This window comes from Salvelinus fontinalis, chromosome 25 (assembly GCF_029448725.1).
Source record: "Salvelinus fontinalis isolate EN_2023a chromosome 25, ASM2944872v1, whole genome shotgun sequence".
Lineage (NCBI taxonomy): Eukaryota > Metazoa > Chordata > Actinopteri > Salmoniformes > Salmonidae > Salvelinus > Salvelinus fontinalis.
In genome coordinates, this window is record NC_074689.1 from 5,998,402 (window position 1) to 6,022,863 (window position 24,462).

The window sequence follows — 24,462 nt, forward strand, 5'->3', positions numbered from 1 at the left end:
TGATAGTTAGCTAGATGACGGGCGACAAGAGCTAAACTTTGTAACTTTCTATAAAGCATTATTTATTAACCTTTTTAAAAATATATTACAAGTTGTGATCTTTAACCCTGAGACATACTCTTTCACACACCTGTGTCTACAGCTTTCTCAGTGACCTCTGAGACCACACAGGTCGGATTTGTCCTCTGAGACTGACTGGGGTGCCGTGGCAACAGGGGAACTACCTAATGAAAACATAGCACTGAGGCAAAGTTTTCCCCAGGTACAGATCTATGATCAATTCCCCTTTCCCAATCCTAACCTTAACCATTAACGGGGACAATGCAAAACTGACACATTATCAGCATCTAGGGGCAACTTCACCCTGCACCTGAAAACGTATGGGAATATGGGAAGTAGCCTAGCTTGGGAGGATATCGGCAGTGGAGGCTCCTCAGAGGAGGAAAGGGAGGACCATCCTCCTCAGTGAATTTCATTAAAATGAAAATTTTAAAACATTTAAAAAGTCATCCTTTTTAGACAAATAATTGATTAAAACACTATTTTGAAAAGAAGGTCTATAGTAGCCTTAATTAACAGCACTCTGTAGGGTAGCACCATGGTGTAGCCAGAGGACAGCTAGCCTCTAATTCCTCCCAATCCCGGATCCGGGAGCACCCCCATCAGTAAAAAAGCTGACTAGCATAGCCTAGCATAGCGTCACAAGTAAATACTAGCATCTAAATATCATTAAATCACAAGTCCAAGACACCAGATGAAAGATACACATCTTGTGAATCCAGCCATCATTTCTGATTTTTAAAATGTTTTACAGGGAAGACACAATATGTAAATCTATTAGCTAACCACGTTAGCAAAAGACACCACTTTTTTTACTCTACCATTTTTTTCCTGCATAGGTAGCTATCACAAATTCGACCAAATAAAGATATAAATAGCCACTAACCAAGAAACAAATTCATCAGATGACAGTCTGATAACATATTTATTGTATAGCATATGTTTTGTTAGAAAAATGTGCATATTTCAGGTATAAATCATAGTTTACCATTGCAGCCACCATCACAACTCTCACCAAAGCGACTAGAATAACTACAGAGAGCAACGTGAATTACCTAAATACTCATCATAAAACATTTCTGAAAAATACACAGCGTACAGCAAATGAAAGACCAAGATCTTGTGAATCCAGCCAATATTTCAGATTTTTTTAGTTTTTACAGCGAAAACACAATATAGCATTATATTAGCTTACCACAATAGCCAGAAACACAAGCAATTTACCAGCAGCAAAGGTTAGCGATCGTAACAAACAAGCAAAAGATATATAATTTTTGACTAACCTTCATAAACTTCTTCAGATGACAGTCCTGTAACATCATATTACACAATGCATATAGGGTTTGTTCGAAAATGTGCATATGTAGCGGCACAAATCGTGGTTATACAATGTGATTAGTAGGCAAACTTCAAGCAATCTGTCCGGCGCCATCTTGGAGAGGCACCTAATCTAATCGATAACTAATCATAAACTTGATTAAAAAATACAGATTGGACAGCAAATGAAAGATACATTAGTTCTTAATGCAACCGCTGTGTTAGATTTTTAAAATTAACGTTACTACTACATACAGCGTGCGCTAAAGCGAGACCGCACCGAAATTCATGGCGGAATTATTGTTTAACATTTTTCAACATAAATACGAATTAACAGCATAAAGACTTCTTACTATTTGACGAGCTTCCATCAGAATCTTGGGCAAGGTGTCCTTTCTCCAGAACAATCGTCTTTTGGTTGAAAGATGTCCTCTTCTCCTGTAGAATTAGCAGCTAACGCTATCTATGTGCCGGAGAGGTGTCCAACTCGTGATAGAGCGTGACAAAGAAATTCCAGAAAATCTCAATAAACTGATATAAACTGCTATAAGTCGGTTTAAATTAACTACCTTATGATGTCTTTAACACCTATAACGAATAAAAACATGACCGGATATATCTAAGGCCTATAACCGGAGTGTTCTACAGCCACAGCCAGATGTCCTTCCTGCGTCAGAGCGAAGTGAACAAAGGCCGGACACTTTTTTCCCAGGCCATTTATAACCTCTCAGTTCTGCCTAGCAACCCCATTTCAACTCTCACTATTCGCTGACACCCAGGGGAAGACGTATGCAGTGCATCTCAACCAATAGAAGACAGGCAAATTAATAAACTGACCTGGAAATAGCTTGCAGATTTCAGCATTCTCACATCCTCATAGGAAAAGTGCTCCAACTCCTGTTCTGTTTCACTCACAGATATAATTCAAACGGTTTTAGAAACTAGAGAGTGTTATCTATCCAATAGTAATAATAATATGCATATTGCACGAGCAAGAATTGAGTACGAGGCAGTTTAATTTGGGAACGAAATTATTAAGTGCAAATAGCACCCCCTATTGACAAGAAGCTAGCCTCCTCTGGGTACATTTACTTCAATACAAAACCTAGGAGGCTCATGGTTATCACCCCCTTCCATAGATGTACACAGTAATTATGATAATTTCCAGAAGAGGTCCTCCAACCTATCAGAACACTCACAACATGAACTGACATGTTGTCCACCCAATCAAAGGATTAGATAATGAATCTAGTACTGAAAGCATAAGCTACAGCTAGCTAGCCCTGCAGTGTATAAAATGTGGTGAGTAGTTGACTCAAAGAGAGAGAAATACAATAGTTGAACATTTTTGAACAAATTAATTTATTCCAAAATTGAAGGAGAAGCAAGAGAGAAATGTATATAGAGTTTCTATAGATCCGTTTCACTTACTTAAATGTAGCTAGCTAGTTTAGCCCACTGAAACACCCTGCTCAAACAGATGGGTGCTATGACTTTCCAACACAACACTGGAAGTCTTCCAAGTCAAGGTTAAACTTTTGGTTTACTATTGTATTGCCGCCGGTGTAACTGCTTACTGACTACAGTGTAATGTTACTAACGCGCTAGTTATATTAGCTATGCTGACTATGATGTTACATTGTTATCACTATATTAGCTAAAGTAAGTTAGCTGTTTGGCTTGGAAAGTTTTTTTTCGCTTGGTCACATAGAGCTGATGTGTTGTGCATTGAAGTCTACAAGCGAAGGGGAGTTGTGAGAGGAGGAGAGCGCATGGATGCAAGAAGGAATATAACGTGGATGTTTGTTTACGCGTGTATTCAATCCCGCCGATTCTGTTGAAAAGCGTCCCTTACACTGAAGCGAACAGAACTAAACTGGGATAAACATGCTTGAATTTGGCCAATAGAAACTCTTGAACTAATGACTACTTAATATATCAGCTTGATGCCGGCAAGAGTCTGCAAGGCAAGGAAGTATTGGATGTCACTGTCTGTTGCCTCAAATGTGTCTCTTGACCTGTGTGCACCTACGTTGTAAAAATGTTAATTCATAGGCTAGGTTGTAGCAACCTCATGATGGGAATAGGGAAAATTCAAGTATCATGTAGTATCCTAAACCTATCGCTGTTACACTGAACTGGGTGAGTGGAATATGAATGACAGTCATCCAATATGCTGTAAGAGAAATAAGACCATGTTCATGAAAAAAGATAATCATATTAAACGGCACTGACCGTCATTGTATCGGAGCCAGTCCGAAAATAAACACATATTGTACCCACATCTCTATCCAACCATTCATGTCACATCTCTATCCACTGAGATGATTTATAAGCACTGCAACGTAACGTCCCCACCATTGACTGAATAGATTTGTGGGATGACAGATGACCGTGGCTAGTGGCGATAGAGCGAAGCCAATGAATCAAAGCAAAACTTGTCTGGATGTATTAGGAGATAAGGTTGACGACAGCAGAGCACATTGAACAGAGAGACAGCAGACTTTGAAGATAGCTATGGTGTCATAGCAGCTATTATTCACTCGACACACACCTCGGCCATGAGCTCTCCAGTTAAACCAGCAAGAGGCTCAACCAATGTAGACCATGCATGAACAATCCCCTATGCCAAATAAATCCCAACCATACCTAGACCTATTTACTTATGCATCTCCTCTGTCTAATTACTTTCTAGTCGTGCTTGTGTGAGTTTGCAAAGCTTATGTCTCCCTAAACTAAGGCATGCGATCCTTCCAGGTGATCCGATGAGATAGAAACCATGAACTATGTCTGCACCCCAAACGCCACCTTTTCTCCCTATATAGTGCACTGCTTTTGACCAGGATCCATAGGACCTGCCGCGTAGGAATGAATCTCGCTTACTGCCCTTTGACACAACCTCTATCTGTCGCCACTAATACTCTCTATCTGTTTAGTAGTCTATATCTATTGAAGGAAAAAATGAACAAGTAATTGCTAGGCTGATTACCCGCAGCTCTATCCCCGAACAGTCTCTCTATACTCTGACCCTGCATCCAGGGTTATTCATTCCCCTCTCGGCCTTTGTTTAGCTCTTCAAGTAAGTGCTATTTATAGCTGCTCGATATTACTTCTCTACCTCCCACTCCTTTTTTTCAGAGCTTCCCTGTGCTATTTGGTGTCATAGCACACACACAGATGATACAGTAGACACACTCAGATCCGCAGTAGGCTACACAACACAAGCCCGACAGGGAATGAAATGCTCTCTTTGATAAAACCAATCAGGGAACTTCCCGGCGACACAGTGCAAGGCACACTGGGACTCATTAAAAACAAAAACTGTCTCAACCACCCAGGCAGTCCACAGACACTGATGATGGAGACCACCCCCAGAAAATATATATATATATATATATATATATATATATATATATATATATATATATATATATATATATATTTTTTTTTTTTTAAACACAAGTATGAATTTTGACAATGAGTGGGATTCTCTAATAGTTGTGTAGAATTCTCTAATGGAACACGGCTGACTCATTCAGGATTAACTGAGACAGAGCCTTCAGTCCAAATGGCATCCTATACCCTATGTAATGCACTACTATGGGCTCTGGTCAAAAGTGGTGCGAACTACATAGGGAATAGGATGCCATTTGGGATGCTGACAGAGTCAATACTGCCTCCTTTGCAACAAAAAAAACAGTTATCTTGAATGCTGTACCATTCCCCATCCTGTTCCTATTAATTTCACAACATTTTAGCAACATTCTTTCTCCATAAGTCTATTCATTTCACAATGTTTTAGCAACAGTCTTTCTCCATGAGAGCTTAACTGAGGATTGTGTAGGTTCCTTACAATAGTGTTAGACTGGCACAGATAGAAACAAGGTGAGAGACCAACACGTCAGAGGGAATGAGATCGAGAGGCCTACACAGAAAGGAGTGGGAAGACAGACAGTACAAGATAGACAGAGAGAAGCGTTTAAAAAAAAAACGTTAACACTTTCCAAACGTACAGATGGCGTCTGACTCAACTTCATGACTGGTCCTGGTTCAGAGAGAGGATGATACCTCAGGTCACCAGTCCCACACAGACACTACACACGCTGATGCAGGATCAGTGAGATGACGGCATCCCTGCTTATCAGTCTGACAGAAACACTCACCCCTTGATTAAGGTCTATTCCATCTGGTAATAAACCTACAGTCTCTGCACGGCAAGGCAAACCTCAACAGAAGGGCCCATTTATCCACAATGGCTTCAAAATGTTACACTCTGGCATTTACTGAGTGTTAAACTGGGGCAAGGCAGGGAAAACCAATCAAAATATGAAGGCAGATTTCCCTGCCAAGACTGAAATAAAGCAAGAAAGTGTATGTGCTGTCCTTTTAGAGATGACTACTACGCCATTAAGGAAATATGTCTCTAGAAAAATGCAAAAAACAAAATGCTTACAAATCACATAGTAGATGTCATGTAGTATGTTTTAAGAATATGTCATCAAACTCATGGGCCACCCAGGCCACACATAGTTCTCACTTTAAAGGGGCAATCTGGGATTGGTACATCTATTTTTGGACTTTTAAATTAACGATATAGCCATTGATTATTGAAGAATGTAAATTATAAATGCCTCATGTCATTAGCTTAGTTCAACTTAGTTCAGACACACTACACACAGGTACACATGGATTTTGCATTGTAGATATTGTGGTAGTAGAGTAGTGGCCTGAGGGCACATACTTAAGGTGTTGTGAAAAGTGTTACGAAATGTAATATTTTAAATTGTATATAACTGCCTTAATGTTTTACACCATTGTTTGTAAACAATGCAATTGTAAACAACCACGGTATAGCTTCAAAACATGGTTAAAACTATATAGTTGTGATCTCATGGATGGTTAATCCTTGGATCCATACATCTGTATATGAATTAGATAGTGGTTACATTTCTCCAGCTCCACCTCTCAGCTGCTTAACAAAACAAGTGCTAGGGTGGCCGCTATGTTTTTCGATTCCCAGATTGCCCCCTTTTAAAAACATATTCATCCTGAAAACACAATGTGCTGGGTCTTGTCTAACAGAATAGATAATGACCTAAAGCGTTGTATAATCTCGGCACCCAGAATCAGGATGTCACGAGAGACTACAGGTATTATGGTTAATTCTTTTCAGAATTAAATACGGGACACTCACTCGCTAAAATGTACATTTTAGTTCGCAGATGCTCTTATCCAGTTCATGTCCCGAAGACACTGTCCCTGACACCTTGTTATGATTTTCCTTTTTCGAGTAAACTACAGAACATTAGAAAAACATTTTCATGGAAAGTAAGACGTAAACGCTAGCTTTTTCCATAGCTCATATGGTGGTTTAAAAGCCTGTCTTTTGCACTGCAACACCTGGGCAGGTAAGTATGTTTTTTTTATATACAAATGGCTATATATTGACCGTGAACTTACCAAATTTGCTGTCAGCGGAGGTAGTTGGAAGAGACAGACGAAGAGCCAACACAGCGAAGATGATGGAACACGGCGAATCCATTACTCTACCTAGTCTAATCCATTGCACACCTTTGCTAAAACATAATAGTGTCAGTGTTAAATACAGGATGGTCCAAAATTGATGGATGAGATAATTGCGAGTGAAAGTGAAAATATAAGAATTTTCTCGGTTCCGCCACTTCTCTTCCGCAGTCGCGTCAGGATTCAGCACCGCGGACAGCAACCTTCAGAAGGCGCCCCTCCTAGGTTCTGACGTCAAACACATGGCGAGGGGCCCGCGCCTGGTCTCTGAGCTTGCACCCACAGTGCGCAATAATTAATGGTTAGCCAGTCTCACCACGAAAATAGTAGAAGTTTATAAAATAAAGCTCGAGAGTAGGCAATATAGAGATAAAACAAAAAAATGCAATACCAATAAGTCCAAGTGGGCATGAGGGACGTCTATCGCAGAACGCCAGTTACTGGCACCAGGGTTTAAACTCCAGCTGGAAGGAGTGGATAGCTAGGAGTGGAACTACATCGCAAGTGGAACCCTTTCCCATATATAGTGCACTACTATTGACCTGGGCCTGGTTTCCCAAAAGCATCTTAAAGCTAAGTTCATCTTTAGAACCATATGACCTTATGCCATAAGATGCTTTTGGGAAACTGGGCCCTGAGCCCGATAGGCCCTGGTAAAAAAGTAGTGCACTAACAGTAAAGTAAATAAGCACATTTATAGTTGGACTCAGCATCTGAATAAACAAGTTAATATATCACTTTATTGTAAGGCTGTATAAACAGTGGCAGGATAATTCTAAAATACCATACTATAGCATGGCTAGTCAAGTTTATACAGAGTTCATACATCAATGAAATGTCTGGAGTGTTTGTGTTGGATAGAACATAACTAAAAGCATACAAACTACATTTCCATCAATAAATTGTTCAAACAAGAAGCGCATATTGTAGCAACCTTAACACAACCCCTTGCGACTTCATCAAGCAGTTCGGACCTCTTGGCAAAACGGTTAAGGTGTTGGCTTGACAGTTGATGGGTTCGAGTCCCAGTCGGGGATATGCCTTGAATTCACTACAATATGATATACATACTATATACAGGTAGATAGGTGGTAACCTTCTGCTGGGCATCTCTGCCTGTCGCACCTCCAGCGGTGCCTGTAAACCAGCTAGAGGGTCATCACCCGGGGACCACCACTCCTCAATGTTCCTCTCCTTATCCTGATACGTCTCCTGGTGGCGGAGCAGTGGCAGGGACGTCTGCCTGTCATCCCCTGCAGCTGCCCTTTAGTTCTTCATTCTTGTCCTTCCTCCTTAGCCACAGAAACTAACCTTCTCTGCCAGTGGTGGACCATAACTAAACATAAACTATATTTCCTTCAATAGAATTGTGCAAATATGTACTATAAGTTAAACTAAAACATGTGGCAGTGTAAGTGATTTGCAGAGGCTTTTAGAGAGAATCCACAAAGACATGGTTGAAACTCACATTTCAAATGTATTTTTAGCTGTTACTTAGCAATGTTACACACAGTTCAGTTTATGCAGCATAGAGTATACTGACGCAATACATAAATCAAAAGCGCAAATACAAGTCATGCTGCATACACCATGATTGCATAGAAACAACAGAATAGAAGAATAGCTGACACTGGCAACCAAGAAATAATTAGTAAATGTTAAATGTGTAAATGAGGTTCTCTTGACGCTTCATGGGCATGGCATCAGAATCTCATTCAAAGTGTTGATAGCAGATTCGTAGATTACCCTGGAAAAAGAGGTACAAAAATAAATAATGTAATGTCATTTTGTGGTTGCTATTATGTCATTTTAAAATATAAATTTGCCATCTTACAATTCCCAACTTACGAGCATGTTTCCTTAACGTTTAGGGTAAAATGCTATAACAGCTAGCTAACAACTCAAAAATACTTCATTCTTAAAAACATACAAAAGGTAGCAACAGATTTACACCAGTGGAGAGCCATATGGGTCTTGGTCAAAAGTAGTGCACTACAGGATGCCATTTGGGACAGACGTTCCAACGTTCATTAATCTAGTCACCTCTGGATGTGACCTTCGTCCTCAGCCGTGACAGCGTAATGTTTCTGAAGCTGTCTGTCGACGGACACGGCTGAACTCTTCAGATCAGCCTTAAACTTCCCAGCTGGAACAAAGACGGGCACAATCATTACGGGCCAGCTACACTGGATACTGAGCTTCTGGCATTCATTTCAATGACACCTGGGCATAAGCAACCGGCTCAGGCCCGAGAACAGTGGATAATGGCACGCTCTCTGCTCCACACCGGCAAAAGTTACACTCCCAGTTTAACAGCTAAACTTTTAGCCACGCCTTGTTAGAAACTATTCATGAACGTGAAATCATTTTCTTTTTTCAAACTAGCGAAATTCTCTTTATTGCAACTTATTTTACTCACTCTGTCTGACAACTGCCAGAATGTGAAGAACTGCAGCCAATCCGGTCAGACCATCAATGACCTCTGAGTCGACAGTTGAGATGATCTCTGCCAGAAAGGCTCTGGAAAAGAGAAGAGGCCTCGGATTAGAAACACCAATGAGGAGAAAAGTACAGTATATATTCCATGGCTGGAGCTCTTTGTACGACGTCGTGTGGGGTTGACTGTTTGGTGTCTGTTCTTCCTTTTTGTGTGGGAAAAATCTGTAAAAACATTTATCACAAAAAAAGGAAACCGAACTGAGCCGGTCAGTGTGAATAGTAATAGAAAGCAGCAAAACGTTTGGAGTGTAGTTGGTTGTTTACCTTGTGACCGGGGGCGATTTGAGGAGAACGGTCAACAAGATGCTTGAGAGAGGAGGCAAATCCTGGACCGTCTCTGGTGTTATGACCTCTTGAGGATGTGAAATCTAAAATGGAACAGTTTTAAGTTCAAAGCAGATGAAATATAGTACATGTTCTTTATTCGCAACCGATCAACATTTGGAATCACATTTTCTATCTAGGAAAATAGTGTATCAGCCATCTTTGTTGCCTTTTGCAGGGAGTGTTGGGTCGCTGCGAGGGTGGCAGCACAGACGGTTGAAAACACCCCGTTTAGGGGGTTGGAGTCGATGCCCGACCAAGCCTGAACCACCTGGAGGAAGTCTCCTAGAGCGGTAACAGCCAAGTGCCACAGCTACAATAGCCAGGGGAGAGAAACAACCTTAAGTCATCTATTCACATTTGCAAGCTGAACATGGACATATCTATCTATAGCGTATCAGAGTAGGGGGTACACTGGGGAGAGCAACATTTAGTTGGTGGTACAGTAACTGAAAAACTTCCTCTGAGAAGCTTGATACATATGGCCCCAGAGCTGCTTCTATTGTTGGGCCAAATAGGTATTATTTAGACAGCCATTTAAAGTGTGACTGAAGAGACTACCTCTAAATGATCTACGTGTGTGCTTTTGATTGACACTCAAACCATCAAGGCATTTGGGACACACGCCATCCTCCTCACCTCCTGGCCCTCCACGGGGTCCTTCCTCAGGCGGCGAGCCATAACCTCCAGGATCTTCTGGAAGACGTTGGTGACCACGGTGAGGATGATGGAGGACTGGTTGTCCTGGGCCTGGTTCTCGGGGACGTAGTTCTCCGCCACCTCCGTCAGCACAGAGAGCAGCAGAGGAACACACAGGTAGCCCTTCTCTGAGAACACAATAAAACACACACACACGTCAAATTTCCTCACAGACACATTGAAATGAGTGGCCTAGTCCAGTCAACAACTATTCTAGAGAATCTACGGTTCTAAATGTGCCTTATAGAAATGTTGATTTTACAGATGGTCGAAAATGGCATGTTTCTTCATTTAGATTCTGTAGGTCTCTATAATAATATATGTTCAGTGTAGATATACTCACCAGAGAGGAGCACGATGGAGCACAGGTGAAGGACCTGCCCTTTGAACTCCTCGTCCCCAAGGCCCACCCGGATCACATCTTTGCTCACCGCCAGTAAACACTGCCAAACATCACCGCAACGTTAGAGCAACCATGTCACTCCACAAAGAGGGACAGAAAAATGACAGATGTTTTTAAAAATTGTTTCAGCATAGTAATTCAGAATTTATAAAACGCAACTCTTTTTTAAGAACCTGGAATAATACCGAAAGACCAACTAAACAAACTATATTATGGGACAAGAAAAAAAATATTAATTAAAAATTACATTTTTGTAATTTGTCCTGAAAACGACGCATTGAATAAGCCACCATACCATAGTATCTTAATCTCAAGTGTTGGTGCTGGAGCTCTAGAGAGTTAGTGGAAGCAACAGAAGTGGGTATTAAGATAAATGAGGGGTTTATTTTCAATATCTGATCACAGCAGCAGCCTCTGGGTGACACACTTGAGAGAGTAATGGAAGAAATAACTATAGAAGCCCATTTCAAAAGAATAAATGAGTCCATCTTGCTCTCTGGGAGTGGGAGGCGTACAACGGAGAGCTGATACGTGAGAGTGTGGACCGGAGCTGAATAACAATCTATAAAACAGACTGAGGCGGCGTCCCAAATGGCACCTTATTCCCCATGTAGTGCACTACTTTTGACCAAGGCCTATAGGGCTCTGGTCAAAAGTAGTGCACGGAATAGGGTGCAATTTAGGATGAACACGCCGTCTTTTCATAGACTGACAGCATAGGAAAGATACAGGACAAGAATTGATCTACTGACCATAATACCATAAAGCTGCTCGTACATTACCAGGACCTAATGTCCTGGCTAATACTGTAACAGTGTAATACACAACTATATTCTACGGCTATTCTTTCATGTCTGATATTTGATAAAAGTCTAATGCTATTTTACTCATGTGTTAAGGTTTCCAGAAAACCAATTTGTGACAACTGCTGATGTAAAAAGGGGTTAACTAAATACATTTGATTTATGTTCCCTCTGTCTACAGGTAAAGCACGGGTGTCGAACCCAATTCCTGGACGGCCGAGTATCTCCTGTAATTGATTAGTTATGAGTTCCCCTCACCTGGCTGTCTAGGTCTTAGTTGGACACAAATTGAAAGAAAACACAACCGGCAGACATACAGCCCTCCAGGAATTGAGTTTGACACCTCTGAGGTACCGCAGAGTACTGAACACAGAATTAACGCTTAGGTCTTCTGTACAAAACAATAGTGTAAAACCCTGTCCTGTGATTGACACCTGCTACCCTATCCAGAGGGTCACACTTACCTCTACTACCTGCCTGGCGAGGTCCCGCTGCTGCTCAGTGACCCCTCCCTCACTGGGGCCGACCAGGAAGGGCAGCACCCTCTCTGCCACCCACGCTGCCATGTTCTCCACAGGGACAAGGAAATCCCTCCCCTCCGAGAACTGGGAAAGCAAGTAACGGTGGTTATAGCAAGCCCCGGTGGTTATAGCCAAAACACTGCACAGACCAGTAGTTATATCCCAAATAGTGTCTACTAGATCTGGGACTATAAACCAAAGTACCTACAGTACACTGCTCAAACCGACACTTATCGAGGACATTTAGCTGATATTGTTAGTAGCAATACTGTACATAGATTGGTTACAAAGCGGAGGCATGTAGGCAATGGGACTCACTTTGTGCTGTAGATGGGCACTGAGACGTGCGTGAAGGGCAAATGCTCTTAGTGCCGTTTCTGCTCTGGGTACATTGGCCTGGGCCTCAGAAGAGCTCATATGGGATAACAGCACTGACTGAGAAGGAAAACATGACACAGGATACCACCTCTGTTCATAGCCTCTCACCGCACATATAACCAATCTATACAACTCTGTAATTATATTATCTACTCTACCTTCCAGGCCCCGAGGGCTTTGTGCAGCTGTTTGAGCTGGCCCTGCCTGAAGGGCAGGATGCAGTCCCGCGTGGAGGTACGGCTGACCAGGTACTCCAGGTAATCTAGCCCCAGGTTTGGCTTGGCCTCCACCGTCTCCTGGATGCGCACTTTCCGACTGGTGTTCCCTTTGCCCTGTGGAGGAGAAGAGAGGTGGGGTAATGTCCAACGATGTCATGATTACATCTCAGTACACTACTATATAGTGCACTACTTTAGAACAGCGAACCTATATGGACCCTGGTCGAAAGTAGGTCAATATATAGAGAATAGGGTGCCATTTGTGACACAACCTCTGTGCGTGTTGCTTACAGCGGGGGTGGGTAAGGCATCAGTGAGCCAGTCTGTGATGAGCTCCAGGACGTGTGCAGCCTGGCCCCAGCTACACAGGCACTCGATGATCTGACTGTACTGGGACACCTTGGCCCCCGCCTCCAGCCTCTTCAGCCTGGACAGCACCCCACAGCTGGAACACAGGGACCAGAGAGACAGGGTTAACACAGACAGAGACACAGAGAGAGTCTGAAGAGGCCAAAAAGGACGACAAGTTAGCAGGACCCCCACAGACCTGAAAGTGGGGACAGAAGCTGGGGGCAGTAGGGAGGCCAGTTGGATGAGGGGAACTGTGCAACGCTCCTCCTGAAAGAGAGAGAAACAAGGTGAGGCCATCTTAAATGATGGGGAAGATATCTGGGGTGCGTACCAATAATCTTACCTTCTTCCTTTAAGTGCGAACTCGTTCACTACTCCCCACACATTTAAAAGCATTAGACTGGTGTAGGCATGGGCTAGAGGGCGTTTCCATAAACCAGTCATTTCCTTTCAAATCTATGAAGGGAAGTGAACAAGTGTTCACTTAGGAGAGATTATTGGGACACAACCGAAGTTGTGACTGCCACGGGGTAAACTCCAGTCCACCTCACACCTGGAAGACATTGAAGTACTTGGGCACAACGGAGCCAAACTTGGCAGTGGTGTACTGGAGGGCGTCCTTGTTGAGCTCCAGGGCTTTCCGGATGCTCCTCCACAAGATCACCACCACCTCCAGCAGACTGGCCATGGCCGCCGTGTCCTTGACCGACAGGACATGCTCCAGAACCTACAAGGAACTTTGTTTTAAAATCTGGGATTTAAAATAAAACAAAGCGGTCACTGTGCAACTTGTTGTGGTCAACAGCTGAGCGATGGGGCTGGAGAAATATAATATATATAAATATGATTCCAGTAGGTACTTGCACTCAAACCACAAATAGGAAAACACCAAGGAGGCCGGGATGCACCAAGGAGGCAAAATATGCTTAAATGAATACCATGCTCGAAATATTTTTTTCCACTTACCTTTTGAGCACGGCATTCAATGAAGTATATTTCAGCACATCAGCCTCCTTGTTTTTTTCTCTCTTTTTCATGGTTTGAGAACTACTGAACTCTAAGGAAATGTTTTCTCTCGCACCGGCCACTATTCATTCTAGCCTGAGCGCAAACCCTCATACTAGCTTTCTATGCTGGAGACGTGTAAACACTTAAATTCCTAGACAGAGCTACGGATGTAAGGACTGACCATCCAGTACACCAGAGAGACCGATCAAAATGATCGTTTTTACCATGTCTTGAAGCTGGAAAGTGTTTGTTTAGAACTACATTTACAAACAATTGAGTTAAAAAAAGATTATACGTTGGGTTATATGATGGGGTGCGACAGGAACTGAGCGGAGGCATTTAGCTGAAGGGGTGGGATGTACAAGTACCAATTCTATATTACAATTTGAATGATGGAAAAATCTTGATTATCGTACATGCATTCCATTGACAAACGACAATTTCCTTAGTCTTGTAAGTGAGCTGACATTCAGTGCTACAAATCAGTCTTACACTTGTGTTCTCCTTGTTTGAGTTTGTCTCATTCAGGTCTTCAGTCTGGATGCAGGCATTCAAACACCGGCGGATTGTCAGCATCAGCTTGACTGGGACACAAGCGGGTACAGTAAAACAGACTTTAATTCAGGGTTTTCTAACAACTTCAAATGACTCTCATAACATCTGCTAGCTAGATACGTAGTTTGAATATGATCTAGGGAAAATAAAGACCATAGACAGGTCAGTACTGTCAACTGTCAACAGATTAACGAGTGATTTAAATGGATAGTTCGAGAGTTTGGCAATGAAGCCCTTTTTTCCCACTACTTACCCAGAATCGGATGAACTCATGGATACCATTTGTATATCTATGCTTGCAGTTTGAAGGAAGTTGAAGGTCGTTTCTGGAGCGATTGCTAACTAGCGTTAGCGCAATGACCGGAAAATGTCAAACTATCCCTTTAAATCCCACATATGCTGACAGGAGCTACATACTGTAGCTGAAGGCCAAACTGACCTATATTAGTGAGAGCTGTGTAGGAGCTACTGTATACAACTGCAGGCTAAACTCACCTATGTTAGTGGGGGCTGTGTAGATGTGGGCATACTGGTAGAAAGTCCGAGCTGCCTTGGGGTTCATCTGAATCAGAGTGACGCAGCGCTCGCACCACACCTCCACTGATTGGTTGACGGGGAAGAAGGAATTGAAGAGGAGGTTGACGATGCGCTTGGAGACAGGCTGCGAGTCGACGGCCAGACGGGCCAGCAGGTGATCCATGGAGGACACCTTCCAGAACTGGAGAGGAGAGAGAGGAGGGGTACGGCAGGGTGAGCATCACAAATAATGTCTGACAGTACTACTGAGATAAGCGGGGAATCAAAAAGCTTTCTCCCAACACAAACAGAAATAACTACAGTGTATTTCCTGACAAAATGACAATGAAGAAATATACATTTAGTATAATGTATAGTAGTACTTTGAATATCTTCATTGTTGTCTTTTTGTTTGGTAATACGTTGTGGTTTTGCACAAAACAGAAATACACGCAAGCGGTGTTTTTACCTTGGCGGCTCGCACTGCTTTGATCTTGAGCAGCATGTTGAGGAAGGCCACGCGTACTTTCTCCGAGGTGTCATGGAGGCTGTTCTTCAGAGCTGGCAGCAGCTGCTCCAGCAACGGGTGACTGTGGCCATTGTCCAGCACGATGGTCAAACACTGGAGAGATTTAATTGTAATCCATAATAACAACACATAACCGCAGTGATGACTAGAGGGGGGTCAGAGTTCATATAGGTCTGCATCCCAAATGGCGCCCTATTCCCTATACAGGGCACTGCTTTTGACCAGAGCCGTAAGGACCTGTCAAATTAGTGCACTATATAGGGAATAGGGTGCCATTTGGGACATAGCCTTAATGTTCTAATATATGTAGTGTTTTATTGTATTCAATACTGTGGTAACTCACCTTGAAGACGGAGCAGCGGACATCGGGGGAGGTGGTATCATTGGCCAGCTCTACCACAAGCTTCTTGAGGAAGTCGGTGATGACAGTGGGGGGGATGACCTCCCAGCACTTGGCCAGGATCTTACAGACCCCGAGGGTGGCTGTGGAGCGCACCAGAGGCTGAGGGTCCTCTAGCAGGCGCTGACATGTTACAAACACACACCAACACACAGGAACAAACAGGTGAGAGCTTTAGAATATTAAGCAGACATCACTTATTAAACAGGAATACACTGTACACAGTGCTCATAAAATAGACTCACTACACTTGAACTATTTAACCCTTTAAAATCGACACAGAAACATTCTATGTTTCATAATTCCACATTTGAGTCATTTGGCAGACGATCTTATCCAGACTGATTTCAGGGTTAAGTGCCTTGCTCAAAGGCAGACAGATTTTTCATTTTTCATCTTAGTCGGCTTGGGGATTCGTACCAGCAATCTTTCGGTTACTGGCCCAACGCTCTTAACTGCTAGGCTATCTGCCGCATATTAGCTCAACTTATGGCATTTCAGGGATTCACAAACATAAAACGACCACTTGGAAATTCAACGTCATAATACGTTGACTTACGACCAGCGTGTCCAGTTGTTTCTGGATGGTCTCGTCCATCTTCTCACTGTTCTGGCTAGGATTGTGGATAGGGAAGGCCTCGGTGAAGAGCAGAGTGGCATTGGCCCGGACCTCAGAGTTGGCAGCCTACAATGATAGAGAGAAGACTCCTTCATTAGTCAAACAACAACAAAAAACACTATCCAGAAATAAAGAGAGTACGTGTATCAAGGAAAATTTGACTGTACGCTTAGCGCTCTCCAGAGAATGGGCTTGTAGAGTCTGTAAAGCATCTCATCCAACCCATGGCGGCCCTTCCGTTTGTGAAAGTAGCTCAGTATCTACACAGATGAGAGTTAAGTCACACACATAAAATAAACGGCAACCATTGCAGTGAATATGTAGACTTTGTGGTAAAGTAAGCCAGCTGGAGGTTTGCTGATATGATGCTAAAGCCTTAGTCTTGTTATGAAAAAATATAAAATAAATACAGGAAATGTGTGCTGTTGAAGTAGTACTTTTCCATATATATATATATGGAAAAGTACTACTACACATATATATATATATATATATATATTTTTTTAAAATACATATTTTTAATCAATAGTTACATATCTCAATATTATATTGATATTTGACTCAAAGTATCGATTTGTAAAAAATAATAATTTAAAAAATATATATATTATTTCTGAAGCAGACAGAGTGAGAAATATGTTTGAAACATACCAAGTCAAAATGTTCACGGCACTCACCTGTCTGACTTTGGCATGGACGGGCGAGGTCCTGTGCAGGAGCACAGCGTGCTGCATGAGGTCCTGGATGCACATGCTCTCTATCTGCTCCAGACAGACCCCAGAAGCCTTCTTCCAGGCCCGGCAGTAGATCTCAGCTATGTGGTCAGTGTGGGGCCTGGGGGGAAAAAATCTACGTTCAACCAAGCAGTCAAAAAACAGGTATATCATCATGAATTGAATAGGAGAAAGCCATTGCCTCCTGACGGCTACTTTTGAATAAGTAAACCTTGACCGAGCCAGAACGGCCTATCTCCTGTTTCTGTAGCGGGAGGCAGCTTGATGTGCAAGTACACCTCCTGGACAGGACACTAAGTCTGTCATGGGGCCTTAACCTAAATGCTGAGTGCCAAGCTGAAAGGCATCGGGTCCCATTTTTGTTGAGTCTTTGGCATGACTCGACCGGGGATCGAACCACCAACCTCCCCGGCATTATAACAGGGACACTTAGTACCTTAATAGGAAACTACAAATGCAAACACTTACTTTGCAAAGTAAGGTAGCTGGTTTTTGATGGTTCCATGGATCATCGGGATGAAGTTGACATTCCAGCTAAAGAGGAAGACCATCAGACGCTTTCCCTGCCAGCGAAAGTCATGTTATCGGAACGACCATGTGAGCATGATCGCATAGCATAAGATCTCACACACACACACACACACACACACACACACACACACACACACACACACACACACACACCAGACCCTGGTTTCAAATACATGAAAAATATATGTAAAAACATTCAGCTTTCTTTTGTCTGGAGTTCCAGGTGGTCAGGGTTTGGAGTTTTGGGACTTTTCTTTTGGTTTATTAAGCTAGGCAAGCTCAAACGGGCAGAGAAAATATTTGAAATTCAATCCATTTTTAAGTATAAAAAAAAAACAGTTCTGACACACACACCACCCCAATAAAAAGACATACTTACATCTTCGTTTTTAATGTGATTGACACTGAGGAAGCACTGTAGCAGCAGATCGATCAGCTCCTTGCTGCATTCTGACGCAAAATCCACAGTGAACAGCACCTCATGGAAACCCCAAAGCCTTTGGATCTCAGCCCCCTGAGAACGTGCACACAACGCATCGACAACATTCAGCAAACCACATACAAAACGGGTCAATGCAGACGCCAAAAGACAAAGGTGCCAAGATGAGACAAAAAATTAGTACACAGATATTCTTCCCCCAGATAACCAGAGACACATACTGGAGAACAGCCTAAAATGCAGATACTGCCTGCAGGGAATCCATCTCACTAGGTCAGAAACGAGAGGATCACAAATCATAATTGGATATCACTCCAATGCAAACAGCCACCTCTCTGATACACTAGTGTAGAAGAAGACTTCAGTTCTGACAGAGATAAAATGAAGATGATCCCTGAATGAGAGTACCGGGTGATTAGAGAGCACTCGTCTGTTGTCAAGAATAGATCACCTTTGATAACTAACAATCACCAAAATAAAAGCTAGACAGAGAGAAACAAATTCCCAAAATGATGCATTCAGGAGTATTGTGGTCATGGCATGCGGCCCCAATTGATTTTGTTATAATGTTTCAGTCACTTAGATAGCATAACCCATGGCAAAATGTGTAGAACTGCAGGAAATGAGCCCCATAACTGCAAAAAAAATTATCTCCACCACATGGCAAAATGTGTAGAATTATAGGAAATTAGCTTTGAAACTATTTTGTCATTACGGGCCAACAGGAGGGCCTCTACAATTTCCGGTCAGAGACCACATCATTGGGCACATCCATAGCCACTTCACACACACCAGAAAAAAACCTGGTAGCCTATCATTTTGTATTTCCCACCAAAATAACTGAAAGCAAGTCCAGAAAGCTCGCTAGAGAAAAAGGAAGACCGACAGGGAGCAAAACAGAAAAACAGGCCATGTTGGTGCTAAAGGGTACGTACTGGTTTCTTCAGGATGAGGGTCTTCTCCAGGCTTCCAAGGAAGGCTGTGCGGCCCAGCGCTTCTTTACCAAGGAGGCCTTTCTTCCACCAGGCCTCGCACAGACCGTGGATAGCCTGCCGCAGAAGCATCTCAGAGGCAGGAAGGTAAGGCAGGACACCTGGGGTTGTTGGACAGAGAGACTGAAGGGTTGGAGTACTTAAAATTATCTGTCTGACACCTAACTCAAAGTCCTCCTGACTTCAGTCTGGAAAGGCTCTTTTGATGTCAGCACGGTGTCGATAACTGCTTTTTTACTGATTGGTTCTCCTCTGTGTCTTTCTCACTCAAACATGGATAGCCACACAGCCCCCGAGCGCCACCAAAGCTCAGCCAGAAATAAGTACAACTCTGCACAAACACTGCATCTACAAAGGCCTCCTGTCCAGACCAGTGTGTCAGCTCTCCCTCGTTGACCATGTGAGTCGTGTTAACCAAGCTCCGTGAAACATGTATTTTCAAACACTTTGAGATTCTTTCCATACTAAAAAAGCACTATAGAAATTAAATGTATTCTTTTTACTATAAAACAAGGATAGAGTTAATACAAAAAAACTCACCATTTAATATGTTGCCACACTCTAAGAGAGAATTGTAGGTGTCGCCATCCTCAATGACATCCACAGAAGCTTTGACCACTAGAGTCACTCCCTCAAGGACAGACATGGTGCGTGTCTAAATACCGAAATAGATGACCACCTCTCAATCAAGGAAGAGTAGACAACTGAACACTGACATCACATGTAGGAGATGAAGTCAGAGCAAGAATAAAACAAATGCTGTCATGCCCAGTGTGGAAAAATATATATAGAGAGTGTTCAGGATGTGGAATTGTTATGATACTATGATTCTCCATGGCAGAAAAACAAGGCAGACTAAACTCTTTGGTCGAACCTTCTTTATGTCAAATAGTGTGCACTATAGCTTGGGGAAAAAAACATTTGATTCTGGGTGACAACATAATGCATTTTCTTTCCAACATTAGGACTGTATCCCTTAAATTTAATCTGCTTCATGTTTTCTGTCCTTGCCACGATACTAGTATTGTGACAACTCTACTCACCCGGTCTGGGGACACCACCTCCATGTCATTGTCCTCCTCTAAGCCAGCATCCCAGTGCTCTGGTGCGAAGGCTGCCAGCTGGTCACAAAGTAGTGTGACTAGTCGGGCCCACAGTGCCTCTCTCTGGCCCTTTGGCAGCTCCTGCAGGACCTCGTCTAGGTCAAAGGGCTCAGCCGTGTCCTTCTGTGGTAACATTACAGCCAACCGGGTCAGAGGCAAGGCTCTCAAATAGATAGACGAGCATAAGGAATCAGTATGGTAGACAATACTCATTTTGAGATTCATGATATTGGTCCTATAAGACAGGGGTTCCAAAACTTTTTCACTGAAGCCCCCCATTGGGGAACATCCCAGGTCCCCCTTGTACACACGCCACATCTATGTACACAAGCACTGTTTTTGACAAAGGGTTGCCCTCTTGTTGTCGGAGAAGTTTAAAGCTTATTTCCTGCAATTCTGTACATTTTGCCATGGCTAATGTGTGTGTATTCATGTGATATTTGAGTGATTCAAACATTACAACAAAATATATGGGCTAAAGTACATTTGCATATCAGAAAAGTTATAAATAGCTCTCTAAGGTATGCAATGACTGACACGACAAAGGGAAAACGGATGATACACTAGATACCCAATTTCGAAATTGCACCTTGTGCATTCTACTATTACCACTTTTAATAGAAAGTTGAAAGCCTGAATGTATATTTATTATTATTTTTGTTTGGGGGGGGGGGGGGGGGGGGGGGGGCTGGGGCAGTTTATGAACCACTCCAATTCATATTTGAAGTTTTGCAAAAACAACATTGTAGCTAATGTTACTCACATGGAGTTTAGTAAAATTGAGAAATTCCCCCACATTGTCTTTGCAGACGGAGTCTAAAAATGCCTCTCGCTTAGACATGTTTAGCCAGCACTGTGAAATAAGAAGTAAAATATCTCGTTAAATCTGAATAACAATAATGTTAGCTAACAAACCAAACTTGCTTTGTGTTTCCGTTTTATGGACAAAAAATAAAAACTAGAGTTCATCAGCATATCATATACCACTAGCTAAGTTAATGTTAAATACATACCAATGTCGTATGCCGTTCTGATAAATCATCAACTATTTTCTTATTATAACTTAGCTAACGCAGCTTCCCCGCGCAAATTTTTATTTGACAACGTCCAGAGCCACGTGACACACTGTTGTGACGTCTCCAGAGACGGAAAAGGAAGCGAGACATCCCACTCCCTCATTTTAAATAGAAGTCAATGATCTAAGAAGACCAGAGACCCAGTTACTATCGCATTGGTGTCTATGGGAGAGCCACCCCCTTAAATAACCCGGAACAGATGATTTTTTATTTGTTGCGCAATGGTAAACAGACTGAGTGAAGTATCTTCATTCATCCACTATCTTATATACCTTTGTGCCCAACATCACCATACATCCCAAGCAGACCAGGGTTTGGAAAGTCAATGAGATAAGTGAACAATTCTTCCTGAGTTTACGTTTTAGTCATTTAGCAGACTCTCTTATCCAGAGCGATTTACATAAGCAATTAGGGTTAAGTTCCTTGCTCAAGGGCACATCGACAGATTTTTCAACTATTTGGCTCGGGGATTACTTACGGTTACCTGCTACTTGCCGCCCATTAACTATATTGCTTGTGGTTACCCGCAACAGCTCAGGGAACCTGGGCACCTGGAGCAGGGTAATAATAACGTCAACACTTGCTATAGTGGGCCCTAACAGTACGCCACCCCATTATCCGTGCCCACCTCTCTGGCCAGGCAGACCCCAGCCGTTGTGTCTGAAGGGCTGGGTAGGTCTGAAGCCATAGTGAGGAGGACGTTGTTAGTTTTTCGATGTATGAAGGTACAACCTAGATTTGAGCCAATGTCGTAAATAGCTGAACATGTTATTACTCCAAACTCCAGAATGTGACAAACAGACACGTTTTAATTTTCGTCAAAAGTAACTATATCGAAGCAGTGCCTTTGAGTTGACGGCAAGCGCAGTTCGGTGAGGTGTTTCTGCGCATGAGCTTAGCTTGCTAGGCATTTTCATACTAAACCATCTTTGACTGTATAGCCTACTTTATTTAAGCAGCATTTTTGTGTGTAGAGCAAGGCTACTTATGTTATTGATTTTTGGAGTAATAACTAATTTACCAAGGCCAAACTCAATCGCACCAAAACAGGCTGAAATGTCAGGCAATTTATTTAAACAGCTCTTACACTAAAAGGGCATGATCATAATTTTGACAAGTTCACAGTTTTAATTCAACCTTATATAGAAAATAAAGTTTGACTGCTCTGGGCCGGGCCTTTAAAGTAATCTGTAAACACACACACAAACATTGTGTTAGTGTTATTTTTAAATGCTAAAGTAACACAATAGTAAATAATAAATTAAAAGAACATCTCAACTAAAGTTGCATCTGAGAAACCACTAGATGGAGCTTATGTACAGCAAAACAAGGACCTAGTAGATACACACAGTAAGCTCTCAGACATAGAAACAACAGTCTCACAAAGGCTTACAATGAATTTAGAACCAGGCAAATTTTCACAGGGAAGTCAAGTCATTACACACAACAAAAACACTTTAAATTAAACTTTTTTTTTTTTTTAATTAAAGAGAAACAACTCTTTATTATTCAAAACAAACCATGAATATACTTATTCCAAATGTGAGAACTTGATTCCTAAAAGGTTTCATGTACATTTGTACAGCAACTGTGAAGGTGTTTAATGTTAAGGCACAGGAAAGATAACTGACAGAGTATTTAAGATGTTTGTAATGCATAATATGAACGTGTTTCAAGATAAAACAGCATTGCATGGCTTATACGTGTAGGAGTAGCCTATGGCACATTCTGTCATCATTCGACAAAATAAAAGCAAAACTTCACACAATGTTGCAATTTTTTTTTTTGCATAATGTGTCTGGTGTAAGAGACCATTCATATATGGTCCTCTATTCATTTACAAATGATTTATTACGATAACCAAACTCAAACTCGTTTCTGTTTAGATATACTATTCCTGTACACCAGAGCAGAACATATCCCGCCCTGACATACCCCCTTCATCTGAACATAATTCTATATTGCACTGGATCCTTCAAAATATACAGTATAGAATATACTGAACAATCATTTGATATTTTTTTTGATGTGAATCCACTGGTAGGACTTTTGATCACTGTAGGAGTAATTGATTACAGTTAGCATGAAGAAAATAGGCGGAAGTAAACAACGACCAAATAACACTGCATGACAAAAATATATAAAACAAATTAACTGGTCGTCCTTGTTTACAGCTTGTAAACTACCATAGCAGCAATATCTGTCGTTTTGATGAGAATTACGGTCACATCAATAGATATGGAGTCCATTCAATGTCAAAGAAAACAAATAGGATTCCAACATCATTTCCTTCAATAGTAACAAATAACAATGAAAACAAATTAGTCCATATAAACACTGAACAAGTTAGAAAACAAGGCAGTAAATGTGCTTTTTGACACATTAACCAAAATCTTCTGATCAATGTTTTTTGCTTTTAACAGGACAATTTTGTGAAACGTTGACGTCTTTCAATAGTGCAGGAACAGCATGTTACAGCAAGCTTCAAGTTGTATCTCTACATGCGTCAACATGATAAACACACAAATTAAAGGGGGAAAAAAGTAAGAAAATTTAAATTATGTCCCCTTTGATAAGTGATAACACTAAATGAAAGCAGAGTGATGGGTGTTACTATGAATGTCAATTGGCAATACAATTTGATTTTTGTCATGCCTATAAAGCTTTTTTGAATTGAATGTCACGAGAGTTGAAACAGCAGGATGTGTGTTTATGATTATGGAGGTGAGGTCTTCCTATGTCCCTCTCTATGCCTGGACCGTTTTGCGGCTGCCATCTTCAGTGAGGTCATACCTACAAGACACCAGTGGGGCAACAAATGGCAATGGCTTAAAACTAAAATATGACTAACAAATATAATACAT

The 24,462-nt window shown here is 41.9% G+C and overlaps 3 protein-coding genes across 4 annotated transcripts in view; all 3 read right to left on the minus strand.

Annotated features, from left to right (window-relative positions):
• LOC129822798 (receptor-type tyrosine-protein phosphatase N2-like) overlaps positions 1-7,132 on the minus strand; it is a 264,670-nt gene extending 257,538 nt beyond the window's left edge. The window contains exon 1 of the mRNA XM_055881221.1: positions 6,838-7,132. Coding sequence (XP_055737196.1) covers positions 6,838-6,919 — 82 coding nt within the window. The 5' untranslated portion in view covers positions 6,920-7,132. The remainder of the gene's footprint in view (positions 1-6,837) is intronic.
• A 488-nt stretch (positions 7,133-7,620) lies between these two features.
• LOC129822799 (condensin-2 complex subunit G2-like) lies at positions 7,621-21,683 on the minus strand. Its single transcript, XM_055881222.1, has 27 exons — positions 21,536-21,683; positions 21,286-21,375; positions 20,463-20,645; positions 19,960-20,074; positions 19,363-19,520; positions 18,368-18,502; positions 17,926-18,020; positions 17,401-17,557; positions 16,891-16,983; positions 16,664-16,789; positions 16,048-16,227; positions 15,645-15,797; positions 15,155-15,377; positions 14,597-14,688; positions 13,650-13,823; positions 13,293-13,363; positions 13,037-13,190; positions 12,686-12,859; positions 12,468-12,584; positions 12,093-12,233; positions 10,766-10,865; positions 10,363-10,550; positions 9,893-10,036; positions 9,664-9,767; positions 9,320-9,420; positions 8,944-9,046; positions 7,621-8,647 (listed from the first exon to the last, which is right to left on the minus strand). Exons 2-27 carry the CDS (start codon positions 21,361-21,363, stop codon positions 8,590-8,592), a joined length of 3,417 nt encoding a protein of 1,138 aa, XP_055737197.1. The 5' UTR covers positions 21,364-21,375; positions 21,536-21,683; the 3' UTR covers positions 7,621-8,589.
• Positions 21,684-22,650: 967 nt separating this feature from the next.
• The window catches only part of LOC129822800 (extended synaptotagmin-2-A-like), a 36,446-nt gene continuing 34,634 nt past the window's right edge, over positions 22,651-24,462 (minus strand). For both annotated transcript variants that reach the window (XM_055881224.1, XM_055881223.1), the window contains one exon: positions 22,651-24,391. In XM_055881224.1, the coding sequence (XP_055737199.1) occupies positions 24,346-24,391 (46 nt within the window). In that variant the 3' untranslated portion in view covers positions 22,651-24,345. The remainder of the gene's footprint in view (positions 24,392-24,462) is intronic.